The sequence below is a fragment of the Alexandromys fortis genome, unplaced genomic scaffold (genome assembly GCF_014885135.2).
Source record: "Alexandromys fortis isolate MF-2015 unplaced genomic scaffold, M_Fortis_MF-2015_v1.1 scaffold_6, whole genome shotgun sequence".
Lineage (NCBI taxonomy): Eukaryota > Metazoa > Chordata > Mammalia > Rodentia > Cricetidae > Alexandromys > Alexandromys fortis.
In genome coordinates this window covers 16,438,723-16,461,152 of record NW_026067902.1, presented here as the reverse complement: position 1 = coordinate 16,461,152, position 22,430 = coordinate 16,438,723, and the positions used below count along the sequence as shown (strand labels likewise).

At 46.0% G+C, this 22,430-nt stretch overlaps 1 protein-coding gene and 1 long non-coding RNA gene across 4 annotated transcripts; one reads left to right on the top strand and one right to left on the bottom strand.

Moving 5' to 3' along the window:
• The first annotated feature begins 462 nt into the window (after positions 1-462).
• Positions 463-21,188, top strand: Slc28a2 (solute carrier family 28 member 2). 3 transcript variants are annotated; one of them, XM_050134340.1, is made up of 18 exons: positions 463-723; positions 1,281-1,366; positions 1,470-1,540; positions 6,228-6,319; positions 7,018-7,201; positions 10,016-10,157; positions 11,071-11,184; positions 11,462-11,539; positions 11,917-11,997; positions 12,158-12,238; positions 14,855-14,980; positions 15,063-15,193; positions 15,575-15,743; positions 15,913-16,110; positions 16,654-16,735; positions 17,906-18,004; positions 18,201-18,312; positions 20,377-21,188. In XM_050134340.1, the coding sequence occupies exons 2-18, from the start codon at positions 1,286-1,288 to the stop codon at positions 20,492-20,494; spliced, it is 1,959 nt and encodes a 652-aa protein (XP_049990297.1). In that variant the 5' UTR covers positions 463-723; positions 1,281-1,285; the 3' UTR covers positions 20,495-21,188. The 3 variants fall into 3 exon arrangements, with proteins under 3 accessions (XP_049990297.1, XP_049990298.1, XP_049990299.1); XM_050134341.1 differs by lacking the exon at positions 1,470-1,540 and having other exon boundaries at positions 464-723; XM_050134342.1 differs by lacking the exons at positions 463-723; positions 1,281-1,366; positions 1,470-1,540 and adding an exon at positions 2,826-4,648.
• LOC126496752 (uncharacterized) lies at positions 19,034-22,087 on the bottom strand. The gene is made up of 2 exons (XR_007590420.1): positions 21,741-22,087; positions 19,034-19,270 (listed from the first exon to the last, which is right to left on the bottom strand). It is a non-coding gene; the product is annotated as an uncharacterized lncRNA (long non-coding RNA).
• Between the last annotated feature and the right edge of the window lie 343 nt (positions 22,088-22,430).

Below are 22,430 nucleotides of genomic sequence, written 5' to 3'. Positions count from 1 at the left end.
GGCACACACCTTTAATCCCTGGACTCGGGAAACAGTGGCTGAGGGGTCTCTGTTAGTTCAAGGTCATCCTGGGCTACCCGAGATTGATCCAGTCTAAAAGAGAAACAGAGCCCACACAAAGGTGGTCCCAGCATTTAGGATCCCATGCCTTTAATGCCAGCACTAGAGAGGCGGAGACAGGAGTGATATGGCTGGATGAATAGAGGGGTATAAGGTGGGAGGAGACAGGAGCTCAGAGCAGTCCCAGGATGTCGTCTGAACATTGGTAGGGGCAAAATGTCTCTCTAGTGACTGGCTACACGGCTTCTCTGATCCTCCAGCCTTCACCTGCCACTATTGGACTTTACGTTTTATTTATTAAGACCAATAATTTGGGCTACACCCAACTGAGAAGCACACTTCCAAAAAGCCCCTCCCCCTAGTGGGCGGCACTTGCGGGTGGTAATCGCCAAAAGAGAAGGAAGTCTGAGGGGGAAAGGGCTGTTTGCTTGCCTGCCTTCCTTCACTTCCTGCTGGGGAGAGCCCTGGTCTTTATGACTGCCGTCCTTCTCCACTGACACCAGGGTCCAGTTTCTCCAGCATCCCATGTGGACTGGAGACCAGTAGCTCTGCAGGACGCTCCAGGCTCCAGATTTGGAACTGCCAAGCTACCTGGCTTGAGCAGCTCCCAGGTTCTAGCCATTGTCACACTGGACTGGGCTGTGCAGACCCACCCAGCACATTGTAAGTTACTCTAGAAAACCTTCTCTTTTATATATACATTCTATCCGTTCTGTTCCTGAGAGAACCCTACCGCATGCAGTCTGCTTATCTCTCTTCTTTTCCCAGAAATCCTTGGCCCATGGGGCTTCTTCAGCTGTCATTTTCCTTCTCTTTCCTAGCTCAGTGGGGCCTGCTCCAGGAAAAAGATAAAGAGCATTACTAAATGGATCTTGAATTGAGTAACTAAATGGGTTATATTTCAACCCAGGTCCTGGGACCCCGGGAGGCTCACCAATCCATTCCAGTTCTTCCTGCCCTTAATTGCTCTTCTGTCTTCTTGCCCCTTCTTCCATAACCATTTATAACAAGAAATCAAATTCTACCTTTCATTATTTATTGTATTAGTCTGCTCCCAATCTTTCCAGTCCTTATTCTTAATGGAAGCAGCTGACTTTTTAAAAGAATTTTAGTCTTGTGTTTTCTGAGAGGATCTGGCCTTAAAAATTCTCCCTCGCCCCATCTAGACAGAACAACAAAAAAAAAATCTGCCAAAAATTAGCCCTGAGTTTGTTTTCCAGCTGAGATGGAGAGAGCAGGGGGACGAGGATCTGTTTCCCGGGCCACAGCGGAGAACGGCATCGAGAACCCAGGGCTGGAACTCATGGTAATTCACACTGTGGGCTGCGGTATGGCTTTAGCGGCTTTCTTGATCTGTTGCCTCTCCGACGGGGCTGCACGGCTGACCTCACCTGTACCTGTGTTTATAGGAAAGAGGGAACCCTGAGCAAAGCAGAAAGACTGAGGAGACAGAGGAACACAGCCGGAAGGATGGCCCGGGGTAAGGATGTTCCAGAGTCCAGTGTAGTTAGCCACCAAGGACCTGGGGGATGGGGAGGAGAAGTGAGCGGAACAGATGAGAGCTATTCACTCTCAGACTGCCTAACTCACAGACAAGACCAGGACCACTGCACGGTCCCACATGTATGTGTTTGTATTCTGTAGAACTAACTGAAGCGTCAGTTCACGACAGTGACGAGCCCATCAGTGTCAGCCTAGGTGACTTTAAAAAAAAAAATAGTGACAACAGCAATGATAACAGTAACAGTGGCTAACATTTATTGAGTATTATTATGCATAATTTTGTGTAATTAGTTTAATTTTCATAACAGGAAAGTACTAATTTTAACTCTTTTGTCTAAATTGAGACTTAGGAACAAACCTAACTCATATCAATTAAAGCAAAACAAAGCAAAATAAATCTCTCTGAGGCCAGGACTTGTGGTGCATGCTTTTAATCCCAGTACTTGGGAGGCAGAGGTAGACTGATTTCTGTGAGTTTGTGACCAAAGTTCTAGACCTGCTAAGGCTGCATAGAGGAACCCTGTCCAAAACAAAACAAAACGCCCATCTCTACCATGACCGAAAAACTTTTCTGGAATGCTCAGATTTAGGGGAGGAGAAAGAAAGTTACAGGAGCAGAGACAAAAGGCCCCTTCTATGGAGGCTGAAGAAGATGGAGATGTGGGAAAAGCCCGATGTGTGAAACCACAGTCTGCAGTGCTGTGTGCTCAGGCACTGAGGAGGGATGGGTGGCGAAGGATGTTTGACTCTGAACATGGACCTGCTGTCAGAGCTAAAGTCAAAGGGAAGTTTGGGTAAAATTGCTCAGATGGCAGCTATGTTCTACAAATTTTTATATAAAATATCCATATCCATTTACACATATTTTATACTTTAATGAATTCTGTTTTTCTACTTTTTTGGTATTTTGAGACAGGGTTTTCTGTGTAACAGCCCTGGCTGTCCTGGAACTCACTATGTAGACCAGGCTGGCCTCAAACCCAGAGATCCTCCTGCCTCTGCCCCCAGAGTACTGGACTTAAAGGTGTATGCCCCCACACCCAGCTGCTTTTCTATGTCTAAACAATTCATTTTTTTTTAAATATTTTTTTATTTATTATGTATACAATATTCTGTCTGTATGCCTGAAGGCCAGAAGAGGGCGCCAGACCTCTTTACAGATGGTTGTGAGCCACCATGTGGTTGCTGGGAATTGAACTCAGGACCTCTGGAAGAGCAGGCAATGCTCTTAACCACTGAGCCATCTCTCCAGCCCCCTAAACAATTCATTTTTATTTTACATTTATAAGTGTTTTGTCTGCCAGTATGTATGCCCATCACATGTGTGCAGTGCCCCAGGCAGCCAGAGGAGGGCACTAAATTCCCTGCACCTGTGGATATTAGGGTCCAAATCTGTGTCCTCTGGAAGAGCAGCCAGTACTGTCTTCCCTCGGCCTCCTGAGTGTAAGAACAGTCTAGGCAATACAGTAAGATCCACTTTAGTTTGTAGACTTCATAGTCTCTGTTGTATTTACTCACCTCTACCACTTTAGTGAGAAGGAAGCCACGGGTAGCAATATACAAAGGGGCATGGACATGTTCTAAGAAAATTGTAGTGATATTTTATTTACGTTTTAATAAGTAAAGCTTGCCTGAAGATCAGAGCGCGAAGTTAGCCACACTTGTCAGCCATACCAGGCCAGGCAGTGGTAACACACACCTTTAATTCCAACAGCCACACTAGTTAGCCACAGAGGCCAGGTAGTGGTGGTGCACACCTTTAATCCCAGCACTAGAGAGGAATATAAGGCGGAAGGAGACAGGAGCTCGGGGTCTCAGTCTACAGTCACACTTTATTAAAACATAAATATAAAGTCTGTAAACCAAAATGTTTACTGCTTTGTCCTTCACCAAAAAGTACTCCAACTGCCCATCTCACTTGGTAGGTAAGAAAATATATTTATAACATCCGTGTCTAAACTGTGCTCAAAGAGAAAAAAATAATTATTTTCAGAAAGAGGATCTTACTATATTGCCCAGACTATTCTCACACTCAGTAAGACCAGGACTCACCCCCTGCCTCAGCCTCCGATGAATGGGTTGACAGACATGCACCATTGTACCAGCAAGAGATTCCACTTTATGCATTTAACAGCCTGCATAGAGTCCCAGCCCACAGGAGGCTGAGGGAAGAGAGTAGGTGTAAATGCAACTCATCCTCTTGTTCCTTAATTATCCACATAGCACCTATAATATTGCTTGCAAAAGAAATACACTCAAGGGCCCCGCCTGAAGTTGACATGGGGCATAGCCATGAGCTAGAACAGCTTCCCTGAGAAGACTCCATTACCTATCAGAACAAATGCTACCTCCAGCTTGGACAGAGGAGAGTTCTGGGAGGAAGAGGGTAGGTTGGAAAACCCACGGTATACATTCTTCTTACCAGTCAGTCAGTCAGTCAGTCAGTCAGTCTGTCTGTCTGTATCAGGACATTCTTATTCTGTCACTCAGGCTGGCCTCATGCTGCCTTTTCCTGACAGGTTTTCCCCAGACTTTCCAGTCCGTACTTGGCTTCCCACATGGCTAATTAAGGTCTGTTTGTTTTGGAGACTCAGTTTCCTGTGCAGCTACAGCATGCAGCTCATGAGCTCAGAACCAGTTGTGTGCAGAACTTGGACTGTGGAAAAGTGGGAAAGTGGTTCTTCCCATGATGGCTTTGTGGTTAGGAAGACAGGGACAAAGTCTTCTGCCTGGGACTGATTTCTTAGAGTATGCATGCCCACTCTTGCTTTGTAGTAGCTTTATCCAACTGATATTTAATTGGGTGTAAAATAGGACTTTGACCTTTGAAAGACTCTGGTCCCCTGTGCTAGGCGAGCCTCACTCTTCGTTCACACCATCAACTGATGCCGAGTTAACTCTTCCATTTCCTTCACGCCGGACTAGCAAAGACTCAGGCAGGGCCACACTGTCTTCTGTCACTGGAGCTGGATTCTCTGAAGGCTCCCTCAAACTTCCCACACTAATGGCTAAACGAAGAGTTCCAGGTTCTAGGAGTTACCGAGACTCCATCTCTCTCAGCTGGGAGAGTTTCTACATCTCGCAAGTAGGTAACTAAGAAAATTCATGCGTGTCTTTGCCGCTGGATCTGGTGATCACTAAAGCCACGTTTAGCTACTGCTTCTGATCGTGCTCACCTGCTTCTTTCCCATGTATCACTCGGGGATGCGGGCAGTAAGCATGTGAGGAGGTTGTCTTCAGTCAATGCCCGGAAAGTCGCCCGTAACAGACACTTGGAGGCAGAGGCAGAGCATCCGTGTCCACTCACCCGTGGTTAAACATCTCAGTTCAGTTTCTAGTCATAGCACTGATATTAAGACTCAGACTGGAACATTGTGTAAAGAGCTTGGTGCTGTTACCGAGATGCTGGGCCAGGCAAGATTCAGAGTGCACAGACACTTGCCCACATGCTTCTGTGAACTGCTCGATGAGTTTAAAAGGCTGAAAGAAACCTTTTCTTGTTTGCTCTGGAGTTTCTCATTCATAGTCCATCCTCACTGTTTGGTTTCTTCATCTATTTGTTTCTTTTCTGAGGCTGGGTTTGTCCGTGTCGCCCTGGCTGTCAGGGTTGATGAGGATAGTTTGCCTCCCTCTTTGACTTCCCTGTACCTGAGATATACCTGAGAATGTACACCCTGCTCAGTTAAGCCGTGGTTGGACTCCCTGCAGAAGGTAAGAGGATAGAGGCAGAAATGAAGAAGGAAGGATTTAGGGGCAATGAGCAGGATAGTTTCAATCTCATGTTAGATGGAAGAGGTAACAATAGCGAAGGAACCCAGAATTGTGTGCACCAAGACCCCAGACCTTTTAGGTAGTGGCTGGTTCCATCCCTGGCCGAGCACCACACCTTAACACCATAGATGCACAGGACACTTCGAGCTGGGCTCCTTTTCTTTGTTGAAAGTGGAATCTTTTTGCTCACATGGCTGCAATGTACTAAGGACCCTTAGGAATGGCAAAGGCAGGTGACCCTGGGGTCAGGGAAGGTGCATTCTTTAGATTTGGAAGCCAGGCTACTGAGATTCGAGAGCTATTCCTTATGACCTCTGTGACCTTGGGAAATTTACTCAGCTTCCCCAGCTTTCAGGTTGCAAGAACAACCTGGGGGGGGGGGTGGTCTTAGAGGAATCGTGTTAGGATTTGCAGAGTTCTTTGAGCCCACACACTTGGAAAACATGATACAAAGCAATCTTGAATAGTTCTTGCTGGGCATCTTCTCTCAGACCTGCCGACATAAAGACTCTTGAAGCTGGTTTGTTTTCTCTCCTGTCTGCCAATGTACACACAACTACAAAGGCTTTGTGTGGTTTTGGGGTGCTATGGTAGAATGGCTTCTAAGAAGGACAGGCTGAATATGAAAGCTGAGCCATACCTGTCCCTAGGAAAAACACATGATTAGTGTTCACTTCTGTGGTAGAAAATTACCGAAGATGTAGCTACTAGGCTGAGCAGGGCCATTCTGACCTATGTACAGACACAGTTTTGAGGTGGCCTTTGGGGCCTGGTTGGAACACTATTGAACACCCGCCAGCTGAGCTCTTAACTCTGCCATGGTCTATCTGAGGTCTGAGAACCTCACAAACAGGAGGAAGTAATTCTCAAATTTCAACTTGGTTTCTCATCAGGAGGAAGCTGCAGCCTTTCACCAGGGCGAGACATTTCTTTAAAAGACACGCTGCGTTATTCAAGAAGATCCTGCTCGGTCTCCTGTGTTTAGGTGAGATCATGACACTTCATGGAAAGGAGAACCACAGACATTTCTAGAACCATTAACTTGTGTCAAGATTACATATGATATCTATCTATCTATCTATCTATCTATCTATCTATCTATCTATCTATCTACTTATCTATCTATACCTATACCTATATCTATATCTATCTCTATATTCTATTTTTTTAGTGCTTAGGTTTGAATCAGGGCACAAGTCTGTAATCTTTATGAAAGATGCCTGTTATACATACCTTATTTACTGGCTTATAATTAAAATTAGCGCTATACATTATTTTTGAAAGTCAGAAAACCTTGTTTATAGTATGTTGTCAGTAACATGTAGGGCTTTGATTAGAGGCAGCTGGGATAATGAGGGCAAAAATTATCCTTGGGGATGAATCTGGGAGCCCCTAAAAAGCGCCATGTAGCTCTTCCTCCTAAAGGCAGTCTCCTTTACATGGCTTTGCTCAAGAGAAAAGGTTCATCCCTTGACATTTCAACATATCTGGGGGATAAAAACCCAAGAGATGTCTGGTTTCCAAAGAGTCTAACAGTGGCTGTTGGCCAAATCTAAGGGAGAGAGTGAGGACAGCAGCCACAATAGAAGGCAGCGAGTCTTCGCCGGGAGCAGAGAGGCTCGGTGTGGGGCTCCGTGGAAGCTCAGCCTTGCTTGGTTCTCACTCTTCACTTTCTCTCTGTAGCATATGCCGCCTACTTCCTGGCGGCTTGCATCCTGAACTTCCAGAGGGCACTGGCATTATTTGTCCTCACCTGTCTTGTCATCTTCATCCTGGCTTGCCACTTTCTGAAGAAAAGCTTCGGTAAAAAATTAATGAGCTGTCTGAAGCCCTTGAAAAACAGCCGCCTGAGGCTTTGGGTGAAGTGGTAAGTGTGTCAATCACCTTCGTTGCTGTTCACGGAACACTTAGGAACAATGTGTAGGAGAGACGCTTCTGGCTCCCAGTTTCAGAGGCTTAGCCTATGCTCTCCTAGCCCCATCCATTTTGGCTGGTGACGGGGCAGAATGTCATGGTGGGAAGTGAACTGGTGAAGCCAAAGCTGCTCACACCGTGGAGGCCAGGAGGCAAGAGATCAGGAAGGCAAGGCACCTGGGACAAGGTGTAACCTATGAGGACATGTCCCCAGTGACCAATTTCCTTCAATTGGGCCTCACCTCCTACAGCTTCCACCCCCTTCGAGAAGTCCTTTTAATTGTGAATGTATCGATGAATGAACTCATCAGTGAGATGGGAGCCCTCTCATTGCCTCCTTTCCCCTCTCTTCCTTTCTCTTTTTTTTTCTTTTTGTGGGACAAAGTCTCTAGTCCAAGCTGGTCTCAGAACTCTCTATGTAGCCAAGGATGACTTTGAACTTCCGATCCTCTTGCCTTTACCTCTTGAACGCTAGGATTACAGGCGTGCACTAACACACTCAGTTTATGGAGGGCTGGGGATTGAACCCACGGCCTTGTGCATCCTAGGCAAGCCTTCTACCAACTGAGCATCATCGCCACCTCATTGAGCATTTTAACATTTTGACAGTACCTGAGAGGGCTCCAGGCTCTCACCTACACGAAGACAAACATAGAGACCACAGAGCCACGGGCCTTAGAGCTGCAAAGCCCAGTTTCTTACAGCCTTGGGCCAGTATTGCTGGTACAGATGGGACTCCATCTAGATCAGGGAGGAGTTTCAGTCTGGAATCCCAGGAGCCTATGACAAAGGGAGAAAGCCTGCACTTGTCTTTAATGGAGGGGTCAGAGCAGACGCTTGCTAAGCTACCAGCCAAGTTGCTTCTCTCTTGCCTGTGCTCCATCCTCTTCCCTTCTAGTACTCCAGAGACATTTATTTATTTATTTATTTATTTATTTATTTATTATACAATATTCTGTCTGTATGTCTGCAGGCCAGAAGAGGGCACCAGATCTCATTACAGATGGCTGTGAGCCACCATGTGGTTGCTGGGAATTGAATTCAGAACCTTTGAAAGAGCAGGCAATGCTCTTAACCACTGAGCCATCTCTCCAGCCCCCCTACCTGCTTTTATAGTTTGCAACCTCCTAGCTCAGTGGTTCTCAACCTTCCTAACACTGTGACCCCTTAATGCAGCTCCTCATACTGTGGTGACCCCCAACCATGAAATTATTTTCCTTGCTACTTCATAACTGTAATCTTGCTTCTGTTAAAAGTCGCAATGTAAATATCTGATATATGACCCCAAAGGGGTCATGACCCCCAGGTTGAGAACCATTGTCTTAGCATCTAGGCACAAACTTAATCATCAGCATAACTGAACTGGGTTCTGAAGTAGCTATAGCCAGTCTGTCTATGCCATGTCCATCTGTGTTAACCGCAGGCCAGACTGTCCAGAAAGTTTCTCTATCTGTGTTAACCGTAGCCAGACTGTCCAGAAAGTTTCTCTATCTGTGTTAACCGTAGCCAGACTGTCCAGAAAGTTTCTCTTTTCCCCCTCTCCAACGAATGCACAGAAAATGGTGCTCAACGGTGATAATTTGGAGAAAGAACAGATAACCATTGAAGTTTTGTATCACTGATTTATTTGACAGCGTGTGGGAGGAGAAGCCAACATGGGTTTATTCATTAAATAAGCTTTTGGAAGCCAACTTTATTCACTTTGAGGGAGGCGTGTAGGAAAGAGCCGTGAATTTCTGTCCGGTTCTGTAGTTCTTTGCTGCACTGTGCTGGAGGTGTCTCAGTGGGTCATGTACTTCTTTTTATTTCTTTTCATCTGTGATCTCCTTTCTAATTCTCTTCACTTAGGTTTTCGGAAATTTGTCTGTTGCTTTGTTTGTTTCTGTGCTTGTTTGTCTTTGAGAAAGGGGATGTAATATAAGCCAGGTTGGCTCCACACTGTGAGGCTGAGGAGGACTTTAATCTCTTTCAGTTTTACTTTATGAGTGTTTTGCCTGAATGCATACATATGCACCACATGTGCCTGGTGATCACCGTGTTCAGAGGAGGGCATCAGATGATCCCTTGGGACTGGGGTTACAAATGGTTGTTAGTGAGCCACCATGTGGGTGTGGGAATCGAACCTGAGTCCTCTGCAAGAGCAATTATTCTTGGCTGCTGAGCCAATTCTCCAATCCCAATCTTAAAACCTTAATCCTCGTGCCTCTACTCCCTAAGGCTTGCACTACCATGACTGGATCCTTATTTATTGTGGTTGGCTGGGGATCGGATCCAGAGTCTTGCACATTCTAGGCAAGTGTTCTGCTAAGCTACAGCCCAAGCCTTCAGTCTATGTACTGAAATATGTTTGGTGCATGTAAAGATCATACATCCATACATGGCTTATTTAATTCTCACCCTTGGAGTGGTTAAAAATTGAGTAGCCATCATACGGGACCAGTGTATTCTCTTTCTGTTTTCAGTGTTTTGATTAGTCGTTGGAAGCATCTTCAGGGATGAACCTTTATATTAAATTTTATTGATATGGCTATATGAGAAAGGAGAAGTCATGTGATCGGTCTAATTAGATTAGACACTTACTTCCATAAATTAGGAGCGAGCAGAAGTTAGGTAACTACCAGATGATTCTCAAGGTCCTTCTCTGTCTAATCAAGAGTAAGCTGTTGAGTTATCTCACTGACCCTCAGACCAAGCTTCCTGTCTGTCAGAGGGTTCTTGGTTGCTCGTTCACTGAGTTGGTGACATAGCTCTGGCGTTCCGCCTTCAGGGTGTTCATAGGAGCCTCTGTGGTCGGCCTTATCCTGTGGCTGGCTCTCGACACGGCTCAAAGGCCCGAGCAGCTGATCTCCTTTGCAGGAATCTGTATGTTCATCCTCGTCCTCTTTGTCTGCTCCAAACACCACAGCGCGGTGAGTTGGGGGGTCCTTGGGTGGGCATAGCAACAACAAGGGCTGGTAGAAATGACAAAAGGTATGTGTCAGGTAGTCATGATGAAGGCCTAGAACCAAGTAACAACTCCTGGAATTTTCCTCTGACAGTCTTATTCCTAAGAGAAGTTGGGACACTCTTAGAGACTCTAGGCTTGTCGATTGTTATTGTGGTATATATGGATCTAGCCAGCACTAGAGAAAAATAAAAGAAAATATAAAGAAGGAAAGAAAGAAAAGAAAATATGACAGGGAATCATGTGGCACTGTGCAATAATGACATTTGTGGAAGTTATTAGATACGTGTGCCATAAATATCATGTAATTTATTTTTAAAATCTGTATAGGCATATTGTCATTTTGCACAAGTCACCTATTTGTTCTTACCGGTCTCCCTGTTCCCTATGCCATTGTCTTGGGGTACTATTTCTGTGATGAAACACCATGACCAAAAGCAGCTTGGGGAGGAAAGGGTTCATTTGACTTACTCTTCCACATCATTGTTCATCATTGAAAGAAGTCAGGACAGGAGCTCACACAAGGCAGGAACCTGGACGCAGGAGCTGATGCAGAGGCCATGGAGGGGTGCTGCTTACTGGCTTGCTTCCCAAGGGTTGCTCAGTTTGCTTTCTTACAGAACCTAGAACCACCTGCCCAGTAATGGCACTACCCGCAACGGGCTGTGCCCTACAGACTTCCTACAGCCCAGTCTTGTGGAGGCGGTTTCACAGTTGAGGTTCCTTCCCCTTGGATGACTTTAGTTTGTGCCATAAAGCTAGCCAGCACAGCCGTGTTAGCACCCTCACCTAGCTCCACTCACAGGACACAGTTGAACCAGGCAATGAACAAGTAAAGGTTTGGAACTCATGCTGGGCTATTTTCTTCCTCATACCAGGTATGCTGGAGGACTGTGTTTTGGGGCCTGGGCCTTCAGTTCATCTTTGGGATTTTGGTCATCAGAACTGAACCTGGATTTAATGCATTTCAGTGGCTAGGAGATCAGATCCAGGTACAGGGAATTGAATGGAACCCAGAGAATGTAGATTTGAGGGGAGCAGGAGGCTGTCGGGCTCTGTCTTCATGGCGGTGTTGGGGAATCTGGTTGGGTAAAGAGAGAGTGTGATGGGGTTCAGGTGAGGATACAAGTGAAGACTTGCTGAGTCTGTCATTTCATGACCAACTCTTGGGACATGCCCTGCCCACGGGGGGGGGGGGTCACACCTGAGGCAGATCACAGCGTTCTCTGTGTCCTGCCTGTCCTAACTCTCTTATTCCCGCCACTTCAGATTTTCCTGGCTTATACTGTGGAAGGCTCCAGTTTTGTTTTCGGTGATGCCCTGGTCCAAAACGTTTTTGCTTTTCAGGTAATATCTATTTTGTGTGCAGGAATGCAAATGCCAGTTTAAGGATGGGGGTAAAGCAAAGGCTGATACATGTTTCCATGAGGTCAGATAGTCTCTTTCCCAATTTGACCCTGTAAGGGAGCCCACTCTTTCCCTATGAACCGTACCAGGGATCATGTTGATTGAAAGGCAGGTTAGGGAGAAGTTCAGGAAATGGGATATCCTAAGGTTTCGTGCTGATAGATAGGCTTACAGGTTTGCAGTACAGTTTGAGTTTATTCCTAAGCCACCTTGCATCAGATGCCCTGGGAATGCCCAGAGGCGTAGAAGAGCTTGCTTGTGACACGCATAGCACATGTTGTATAATCTCTCATCTGCTTCCACCATTCTCTCTGCAGTCTTTGCCAATCATTATCTTCTTCGGATGCGTGATGTCTATTCTTTACTACCTGGGCCTCGTGCAATGGGTGGTTCAGAAGGTAAGTCCATGGAAGGACCTTGTTCTGTCATTCCGCCACACTATTTCCCTAGCTCCCGGGTTCCTTATGAGGGAATGGAGTAGGGGGAGGGGCTCTGCTGGACATTAGCCAAGGTTCCTCCTACTGTAGATGGATGATTTAGGAGTCTGGATTCTTCTAGATTGCCTGGTTTCTGCAAGTCACCATGGGCACCACTGCTGCCGAGACCCTGGCTGTGGCAGGAAACATCTTTGTGGGAATGGTGAGTACCTTGGGGCCTTCTGTTTTCCTTTCCTGTCGAGAACTGAGAACTTGGCAGAAAACAAATTCAGAAAAAAGAGGCTTTTCCCTTCTCCACTCCCCGCCTCCTTCCTTTCTTTTTATCTGAAACAGAATCTCAATGTAGCCCAGGCTGACCTCATAGTCACTGTGTAGTTGAGGATGGCCTTGAATTCCTGATCCCCCCCCCCCCCTGCCTCCGCCACCCAGGTGCTGGGAGTATAAGCACGTGTCACCACACAGCTTGAAAGACATGCGAAGTCCAAGAAATGAAGATTGTAAAGCATTTGGTCCCCTGTGGAAGAAACCTCAGAGGGTCGAGGAGAACGTAGTTCAGTACTTTCAGCCCTGATGCCTAATACGCAGTCTGAACACACTCTCTAGAAGGTGCTGAGTCACTGGTCCAGCTTCTTACACAGGAATATAAGTGAAAATCTTCACCCATAACTTATCCTGGGACTTTGGGAGCAATGAAGGATGTTTGAGCTGCTTTCTGGTTTCTTGATGTAACTCCCTGTGATCGCTGTTTCAGAGGTCTCTGAGGAGGCAATGGCTTGTCTTGATCAGGACAATTCGGGCTCTTTTCCACAGGACTTTCTTAGTGCATCCGTCTGTGTGGAATTTTAATAAGTCTTTCTCTGCACTATCAGCCCCAAATAACGACACAGAGACTTATTATTAATTATGAAAGCGCGGCCTTAGCTTAGGCTTGCTTTTAACTAGCTCTTTTTTGTTTGTTTTGTTTTGTTTTGTCTATTTTTTTTTTTTTTTTTTTTTTTTTTTTTTTTTTTGAGATAGGGTTTCTCTGTGTGGCGGCCTTAGCTGTCCTGGGACTAACTCTTGTAGATTACGGTGGCCTTGAACTCACCTACTTTCCTCTGTCACTAGAGTGCTGGGATTAAAGGTGTGCACCACCACCTGGCTCTTATCACTTAAATTAACCCATTTTTATTAATATATATTTTGTCACGTACCACACAGTCTGCTTCTTCTGTGTCTCCTTGTGTCTCTCTCTCGCACCTAGATTCTTCCTTCTCTCTCTCTCTCTCTCTCTCTCTCTCTCTCTCTCTCTCTTTCTCTTTCTCTGCCTGAAAGTTCTGCCTTATACCTCCTGCCTAGCTATTGGCTGTTCAGCTCTTTATTAAACAAATCTCAGCAAATACATCTTCACACAGTGTACAAATATCCCACAACATGAAATAAGAGTGGTGTTTGTGTGGAATAGGTGTACTTCCCCTATTGCTGTGATAAAATATGCTGGAAAAAAAAACAACATATTGAGAGAAATGACTTATTTCTGCCTGACGGTTTGAGAGGAAGATCTTGTTGGGAAGATCTTGGTGACCGGAACTCAAGGCAGCTGATTACGTTGCATCTAGTCAGGAAGCAGAGACTGATGTTTGTGCTCAGATAGCTTTCTTGTTCATGCCATCCAGAAGCCTAGGAATGGTACTACCCACTGTTAGAGTGGGGCTTCCCACGTCGGTTAACCCCGTTAAAACAGTTTCTTTTTCTTTTTTTTTTTTTTTTGTTTTTTTCGAGACAGGGTTTCTCTGTGGTTTTGGAGCCTGTCCTGGAACTAGCTCTGTAGACCAGGCTGGACTCGAACTCACAGAGATCTGCCTGCCTCTGCCTCCCGAGTGCTGGGATTAAAGGCGTGCGCCACACAGGATGACCCAATCAAGGTAATCCGCAAGGCATTCCTAGAGTCTCGTCTCCTGGAAGAGTCTATCAATTGTTGATAACCAGTATTAGCCATTACAGGGCTAAAATACCCGCTGCTGACCAAATCAACATTAGGGACAATTGTTGTTCAAATGGGCAAGAAGTTAACATTGAGGTCTTTTTCTTCCAAAGCCTTAGTCTGATTATCTGCTTTTGATACGTTTTCAGGGGACTTCTGATTCTTCTATCATAGCCTTCTATTTTTGCTCTAATTATCTACAATCAGCTTTGCACTAATGGTCTTAGTGACTAGGTCCTTTGGTCGTCACTCATTAAAGGATAAATGACATCCTAGATTGAGGCTAGGTAATTTCCTAGTTTAAAAATGTATTATATTTATTTAATGACAGTGTGTGTGTGTGTGAGTGTGTGTGTGTGTGTGTGTGTGTGTGTGTGTGTGTGAGCATTCATGTTCCATGGAACTCATGCAGAGGTCGGAGGACAACTCGTGGCAATCAGTTCTCTTTTTCTACCATGTGGATTCTAGATATGGAACTCAGTTTCTCAGGATGAGTTTTCTTGGGCGCCTGATATTATTTCATAAGGCATTGCTTAGATAAGTTATTTTCAGTTCATTTAATGCATGTTTTGTCATGTGTGTGGTCAGTAAGTGCACTGTACGCCATAATTCACTTTAGACATGGTAAACAAAATAAAGGAATACTGGTGTCTACAGTATCTTATAACGTGTTCTAGAAACAGTGAAAACACAGCCAGCAAGAAGTTGGTTGGGCCGCCCTGAAGCCTCAGGGCACAGCTTTGGTCCACTGGCTGGAAGGGTGTGCACCGGATGGGTCCACTCCGTGCCTGGGATGAGCTCTTTGATATCGGGTATGTGGCTCTTGGTAATGTGACTGTTTCTCTTTGGTTTCAGACGGAGGCACCTCTGCTCATCCGTCCCTACCTTGCAGACATGACCCTCTCTGAAATCCATGCAGTGATGACCGGAGGCTTTGCTACCATAGCAGGCACTGTGCTGGGAGCCTTCATATCCTTTGGGGTGAGGCACAGTCCCCTTAATCACTCCTGGTGCTCCCCAGTTGAGCCCTCGGGTCATGCTAATCCCCCACCTGGCCTTACAGATAGATGCATCCTCCTTGATTTCTGCCTCAGTGATGGCTGCCCCTTGTGCGCTTGCCTTGTCCAAACTGGTATATCCAGAAGTGGAAGAGTCCAAGTTCAAGAGCAAGGAGGGAGTGAAGCTGCCCCGTGGGTGAGTCAGGGCAAGTGTCTGATTTGGGAGATGGTAAGGTGGGCTACCTAGAGAGGTCCTGTGATGGTAGAGACTTCCAGTTTCCCTGAAGGAAGAATGCCATTCTGTGCCTCCCTTTGCTATCTTGACATCAGCTAATCATTTCTGTGTTGTTTCGATTTAACCTTCCCACCTGGCCTTAACTCCTGAGACAATCACTCCATGCCCTTGGCATCAGGCCGTCCTGCAATAACATCTCAAACACCTCAGTCACTTCAGAGTAATCTCCACTCTTGGAATCACTAAGGGACTGACGGCATCATCTCTCACACCTCAGAGGCCATGGTGCTTCTTTTCTCTGAGGAGCTGAGGTAGCATATACTTTATGCCCAATAACCACAGGGAAGAGAGGAATATCCTGGAAGCTGCGAGCAATGGAGCCACAGACGCCATAGGCCTTGTTGCTAACGTTGCAGCCAACCTGATTGCCTTTTTGGCTGTGTTGGCCTTCATCAATGCAACTCTTTCCTGGCTGGGCGAAATGGTGGACATACACGGACTCAATTTCCAGGTAAGCCTTATATGTGTTGGCCATTTTTTCCCCCTGATCCACGCAAGCTAAGAGAAAGGCAGAGCAGAAGAGGGAGGTGTAGGGAGAGCAGGGCTAAGTGTCCAGTAAGGCTCCTGGCCTCTGACCCTTGTCTGCTCTTCTTCCCCTGGGGCATTTCCCTCTCACTCAGGTCATCTGTTCCTATGTCCTTCGGCCCATGGTTTTCATGATGGGTGTGGAGTGGGCAGACTGTCCACTGGTGGCTGAAATAGTGGGAGTCAAGTTCTTCATAAATGAATTTGTGGCCTATCAACAACTGTCTCAATACAAGAGCAAGCGTCTCTCTGGGGTGGAAGAGTGGATCAACGGCGAGAAACAGTGGATTTCTGTAAGTGATGATCCAGAGAAGTCACAGAGAGGTTTGGGTCACGCATATCTGAGGGAAAGCCCAGCAGCGTTCCACACAGATGTTGGTGGCCCCAGGTATTTCCCAGTGTCCCAGCTTAACCCCAAGACCAGCAGTCTCAGCACTGAGCCTCTGGGTCATTTCTCCTCTGCATTCTGGCCCAAGTTTGGTCTAGAAGATGACTGGTGCTTCCTTACACTGGGACAGTCCAAGGAGCACACTGCTTGGATGTTCTGAAGTCCCTTTATGTGCACAGTCAAATTGTTGTGAATTGTCTTCTTCACACCTGCTTGGGTCCCTAGGTAATTTTCTCTTTATGTTTAATAACAGCAGTGCTGGGCAAGGAGTCTTGTGGTATTACCATATCACGGCAGCTGTTGTAACTCGGGGGTCGTTGTTTTCTGAGCATCTCGTATGGACCTTTAGAACACTACAAGAAAGAGTTGGTGTGCCCTGAAACTTCTACCGTGGTTGTGAGACACAGCAAGACTGAATTTATCTACTTGTTTTTTTTTTTCCTCCTAGGTGAAAGCTGAAATTATTGCAACATTTTCGCTCTGTGGATTTGCCAATCTTAGTTCCATAGGAATCACACTGGGAGGCCTGAGTGAGTTGTTAAATTCTCCCAGATCCTCAGTAGGTCAGATAGATCCCAACCTTTGTTCCCTGCAAAGTCGAGGCAAGATAGAGAAGCTGACACAAAGCGGGGTCTCTTAGGCCATGCAGAACTCAGAGCTCGTACAGTCAGACTGAATGCCCCCTGTCTTCCCGCTAAGGCACAAAAGGGCTTATTTTTTATTTTCCTTACAAGGGAGAAGTTATTAAAATGACATTTCTATCTTACCAACTGCCAAAGGTACTTTCTGAAATTAAGCTACTCAATAGTTTTATTTTTTCACAAAAGCAGCATTTGTATAGGAATCAAAAATGAAAAAAAAAAAGAAATGAAAGGAGACAAAAAACCCCTAAATAAACAGAACAAGTGAGTATTATACATTGTCGGGCTAAAAGCCGAGAGTCCTGGAGTGTAGGGGACTCAGTTCGATCGCTGGAGAGGAGAGGTTGCTGACCTTGGGTTGTGACAGGGAGTGGTCCTGGAGGGCAGAGTGGGGAGCGTCTAACAGAATCCCAAGCACTCGGGAGAGACAAGTTAGAAATGAGTCTTAGAAGAAATAGAATATGTAAAGAATGTGTGAAAACCACCACTTCTGGCAATCACATTCTCGGGTGGAATTATTAAATTTATTTCATTGCTAGTTGATTAGGTGAAACAGTTTCCTTTTGGTTGATCTTCCCTCTTCTTCTAAACGCCTGTCCACACTGGTTACTTCAGCTACTGTGATTTTCTAGCTGTGGTTCTAGAGGCCGGGATAAGACGGACGCTGCCCTCTCTAGTCCTCTGGTTCACAACAGCCCATCTAATTCCAGTCCAGACTTAAGAGTGTGGCTCTCAACTGGCAAATGCCAGGCATCCACCCACTTGGAGCTGCTCAGAGCCTTGCTTAAGTCAGATATATCTTGCGTAGATTCCAGAACCACTGAGGTGAGGGTCAGATATACAGTCCTTGACCCAGGAAAAGTACAAGTTGATAAATAACTAACATATGTACACACCTCTTATGGCAGCCTTAGCAGCCATAGGTGGTTGGTATAAGGAAGGTGTTCATCTGATGGGTTGTGTTATTTTTTCCTTTCATTCTTCTGAATGGGGACCCATGGGCTACCCCTCCTTGTTGTATGGGGAAGACATCCAATTACTTTCTTTTGTTGCCTATAGCATCGATGATACCCCAGCGGAAGAGTGACTTGTGCAAGATTGTGGTCAGAGCCCTCTTCACGGGTGCTTGTGTTTCCTTTATCAGTGCCTGCATGGCAGGTAGGTGCCTAAGCGCTGTCTCTGGCAGAGATCACAGCGTCTCTCTCAGAACAATCACTTAACCAACCACCCATCCCACAGACACCTAAGTTACAGTGTTACCAACTCCCAACCAAATGAGAAAGAACTTTGGGAGCCCTATGCCAAGTCTTCCTCTATTACATAATTTCACGTAATTTCTATCTCCTTCATTCAGGAATCCTCTACGTCCCCAGGGGAGCTGAAGCTGACTGTGTCTCATTCCTAAGCACAAGTTTCACCAACAGAACCTACGAGACCTACGTGTGCTGCAGAGAGCTTTTCCACAGGTAGGCGAACACCGTAGCTCCTGCTCCCTCCTCCTATCTCCTCTCTTCCCGTGAAGGAAGCTTCTGGATTTGGGGAGATGAGAGGTCTTGGGTACAGTCCCGTGGAAGCTGTATGGAGTATATGAGACACAACACGAAAGTTAGTGTGGCCTCCGTCTGTACTCTTTTATTATCTTCAGTAGTGGCCCTACTGTGCGTGACAGGTTCTGTTTATCAGTGGTGTGTAGGGGAGGGAAAGAAGTGTGGCTCCTCTCTTAGGAAGTTACTGTATTTGTTGTGACTGAAATTAGATAGTTTCTAGGTGATGATTTTGCAATAGTCCTACTTGGTAAAACTCGAAGGTTTTTTTTTTTTTTTTTTCCCAATAGAAATGGACCATTAAGTTTAGTGGCACACACCTTTAATCTCAGTACTCGGGAGGCAGATGCAGGTGAATCTCTGTGAGTTTGAGGCCAGCCCTGTCTACAAAGGGAGTTCCAGGAGGGCCGTGTTGTTATACAGAGAAACGCTGTCTCAAAAAACCAATCAATCAAACAAACAAACAAAAAAACAAAAAGAAAAAGAAAGACCAAGAGATGACAAATTTAAAATTGCAAGATGACCTCAGGTTTAGATAGTATAAAGATGATCTCATTTACTGCAGTCTAGAATTTGAAAAAGACCTGCCATCGAGACAAAGGAATTAGTTTGGGATACATGAAAGGAAGGTGGGAGAAATTATAATATTTGACATTGTCAAAGCCGAAGTTGTGTGCTGGTAGAGGTCTGTAGGGACTGGGGAGAACTTTAGGAAGCCAAGCCTCCTCCAGTCCTGGATACGTTCATTCGGAGGTTCCTGTGTGAACACCGTATGAAGTCGCTCACAAGTCAGCTGGAATCTGGCACTCAGGGGAGAAACCGGAACTGGAGTCTGCTTAGGAGGTCTGCGAGTGATCACTGTGGGGTATTCAGATGAGAGCTGTGTAACAGGCCAAGAAATAAAGTAAACGACTCACCAGTGTTGTGTATTATTAAAGAGGAATTTCTAAGCTGGATAGATTTTAGCCTGGCGTGTTTGTTCTCAGTGGATTTTCTAAGCCACGTTCTAAGAGTCATGAGCAACTAGAACCGGAGAGAAATGTTTCTGAGGCCAGAGGAGGTGGTTCAGCAGTTAGCGGGCTGCTCTTGCTCAGGACCCCAGTTCTATTTCCAGCACACACATTGGGTGGTTTCCAGTCAGCTGCAACTCCAGCTCCAGAAGGGTCTCATGCTTCAGTCCTCTGCAGGCACCTGGTCCCACGCATGTATCCACACCTGCAGGCATCTGCTCCCTGGCACGTACCCACACCTGCAGGCACCTGCTCCCTGGCACGTACCCACACCTGCAGGCACCTGCTCCCTGGCACGTACCCACACCTGCAGGCACCTGCTCCCTGGCATGTACCCACACATAGACAGGATTTGAAAAAACTAGCTAACTACATATATATTTCATATATATATATATATACCTATACATGCATATGTACGTATGTATGTAGTGACAATAATTGAAGAAAAAGAGAATATTCACTTGAGAGTGAGGAGAATATTGGGCGTGGCTTGAGGAAGTGTAGCTGGGAGAGGTTGGAGGAGGAAATAGATGTAATTCTATTTCAATTTGAATAAAATAAAAGCCAAAGAAATTTAAAAGAAAAATATCTTTGCCTAATTAAGCTATACCAATGAAATGTAAGCAGTTTTTCTTCCTCAAGAGGAAAGTGGCCTTAGGTTATCAGCTTATTTTTTTATTAAATTCAACTCTACATCATTGATAACATCTGTCTCAGCTGTTTGGAAATGCTATTTCTAACTGGACTGAGGTCGGGAGCTGGCCACGGGGCAGACACTGACAGGGTTCTGTGCTGTCATTAACTAAAGCACGAGTAGGAAAATACATTTAAGTGGCTATCATTTCCCGGCTGTGGCCGACAGACCCGCTCCCAGGTTTGGAGTTCTGTTCTCAGCTACTTGGTAAAACTTGTTGATAGAGGACTTGTTGTTTGTGTCTGACGCATGCGCATCTCCCTGGCTTTATCGTTTCAGTACGTCGCTGAACGGCACCAATACGCCTTCTTTCTCGGGTCCCTGGGAAGACAAGGAGTTCAGCGCCCTGAGTCTCGCTAAGTGCTGTGACCTCTATAGCAACCCTGTCTGTGTATGAGCCAGGGGAGGGGCATTTCCATGACAGTTCTTATAGAACGGGTTTGTGTTGCCAGACACATACTTACGCTTCGAATTCTACAAGGCCCACACTAAAATCCACCAAGTCAAAGTTCTGGGCTCACTGTGGCCCTGTATAAAAATCAGCACCCACCTTTCCACTGGAGTGCCACATACCAGAAAGAAATCGCCTCATAAGCCAAGCTCCCCCTCCCCCCTGACAAATTATGGTAAGAATGCAGCTAACGGGGAAAACATTGTAAATGTGGTAAGAGCCAAGATCCAGGTTCAATCCCTGGCTCGGCCTGGAGTGGGGGGAGTGAGGGAAACAAACGAAGATGCTTAGATTTAATTCTGGGATGGTAATCTCATAACTAAATCCACAGCTAAGGAGGATTGCCTCAGCCTGGGCTGCAGAGCGAGGAGACGGTTTCAGAAACACCAAAAAATCCAAAAGCGTTTCGTAAAAGTGCTGTAGTCTATGATGTGTCCTTGGGCAGAGATGGAGGTGCGGAGCTAGGTCTCTGAAGTTCTATGTGAAGCGCGTATGAATGTTTAATGATAGCTTTTCTGTGTTGTCAGAGATTTGTAAACTTGAAAAACTCCTTGCCATCTTCATACGGCAGCAGAAATGGTCCCTGTACATAAAACGTTTTTTTTTTTTTAAATAAAGAATTTATTTTATTTTTAAATTATACATGTGTGTCTGTGTGTTTGTGTGTCGGGGCCAGAGGCGGCCAGAGGTGTGGGACCCCCTGGAGCTGGAGTTACAGGTAGCTGTGCCACCCCATGTGGGTGCTTGGAAATGAGCTCAGGTCCTCTGGGGGAACAGTACACAACTTACCCGCCAAGCCCTCTCTGTCTAAACTCTAAGGATGATGCATTTTTAAAGTCCTTTCCTTCGTTTGCCATTCCCCTTCAGTGCCAGCTGTCTGTGCTTACGCTGTGCAAATGCTTGCCTGTTGTCCCGAGTTAGATCCTGCGAGGACTCCTCCGAGCAGAAATGGATAAGGAGACACTTCCACCAGCACTGCTTAACAGTTACAGCAACCTCACCGCTCTCGGTTTCAACCCCTCAGTAAGAAGCCAGGCGTGGTGACACGTGTCACGGCTCTCCCTGAGTTCAAGGCCAGATTGGTCTACAAAGTGACAAATCTCAGAACAGCCAGCGCTACCTAGGGAGACCTTGTCTTAAATAACCAAAGGAAAACCAAAACCAGACACAAAAGAGAGTCTGCTACACTTACCGTCTGGTGCCAGGGCTATGCTGCAAAATCCAGGAGCTGTCCAGTGTTGGCGAGCGGCAGAGGCAGTGCCACAAGCAGCCATGATTCAACAGAGTTACACAGATCGGCCCTGGGTCACAGAGAGGTTGGCTGTCCGAGAAATTGCAGCGTGTTTGGGTCATTTCAGTAAAAATCGAAAAGACAGTTGATTCACTGATAGGCTAGAGGGCACAAAGGACGTCAAAGTAGCTAGTCCTTTGTGAAGCGTTTGTGGGGGGTTCTATGGATTGGATTCAGGGGTTCAAGTCCCATGCTTGCATAGCAAGCACGTTACCAAATGACCCATCTCTCCATCCCAAGAGTGACTTTCAAAATTAATGTGTGTGTGTGTGTCTGTCTGTCCAAGTATGCAGGCACGGATGTGAAGTCAGAGGACAAGTGTCAGGAGTCAGTTCTGTTCTGCCACCTTGTGGAATCTGGAGGTTGGTCTCAGGTCTTCAGCCTGTGTGCCAGTGTCTCTACCCATTGCTCCACCTTGCCAATCAAAGTCTATCTTTCACTGCCCCCTTCTTACACTGCCTCATGCTACCTACCCATGTATGTGGTCATTCAGTCGCCACACAGATCTATGAGTTTCCTTAAAAATCTATCCTTTCCTCTTAAGTGACCTGTAAACAGAGACCCTTTTGGTTTCCCAGTCACCCAGACCTG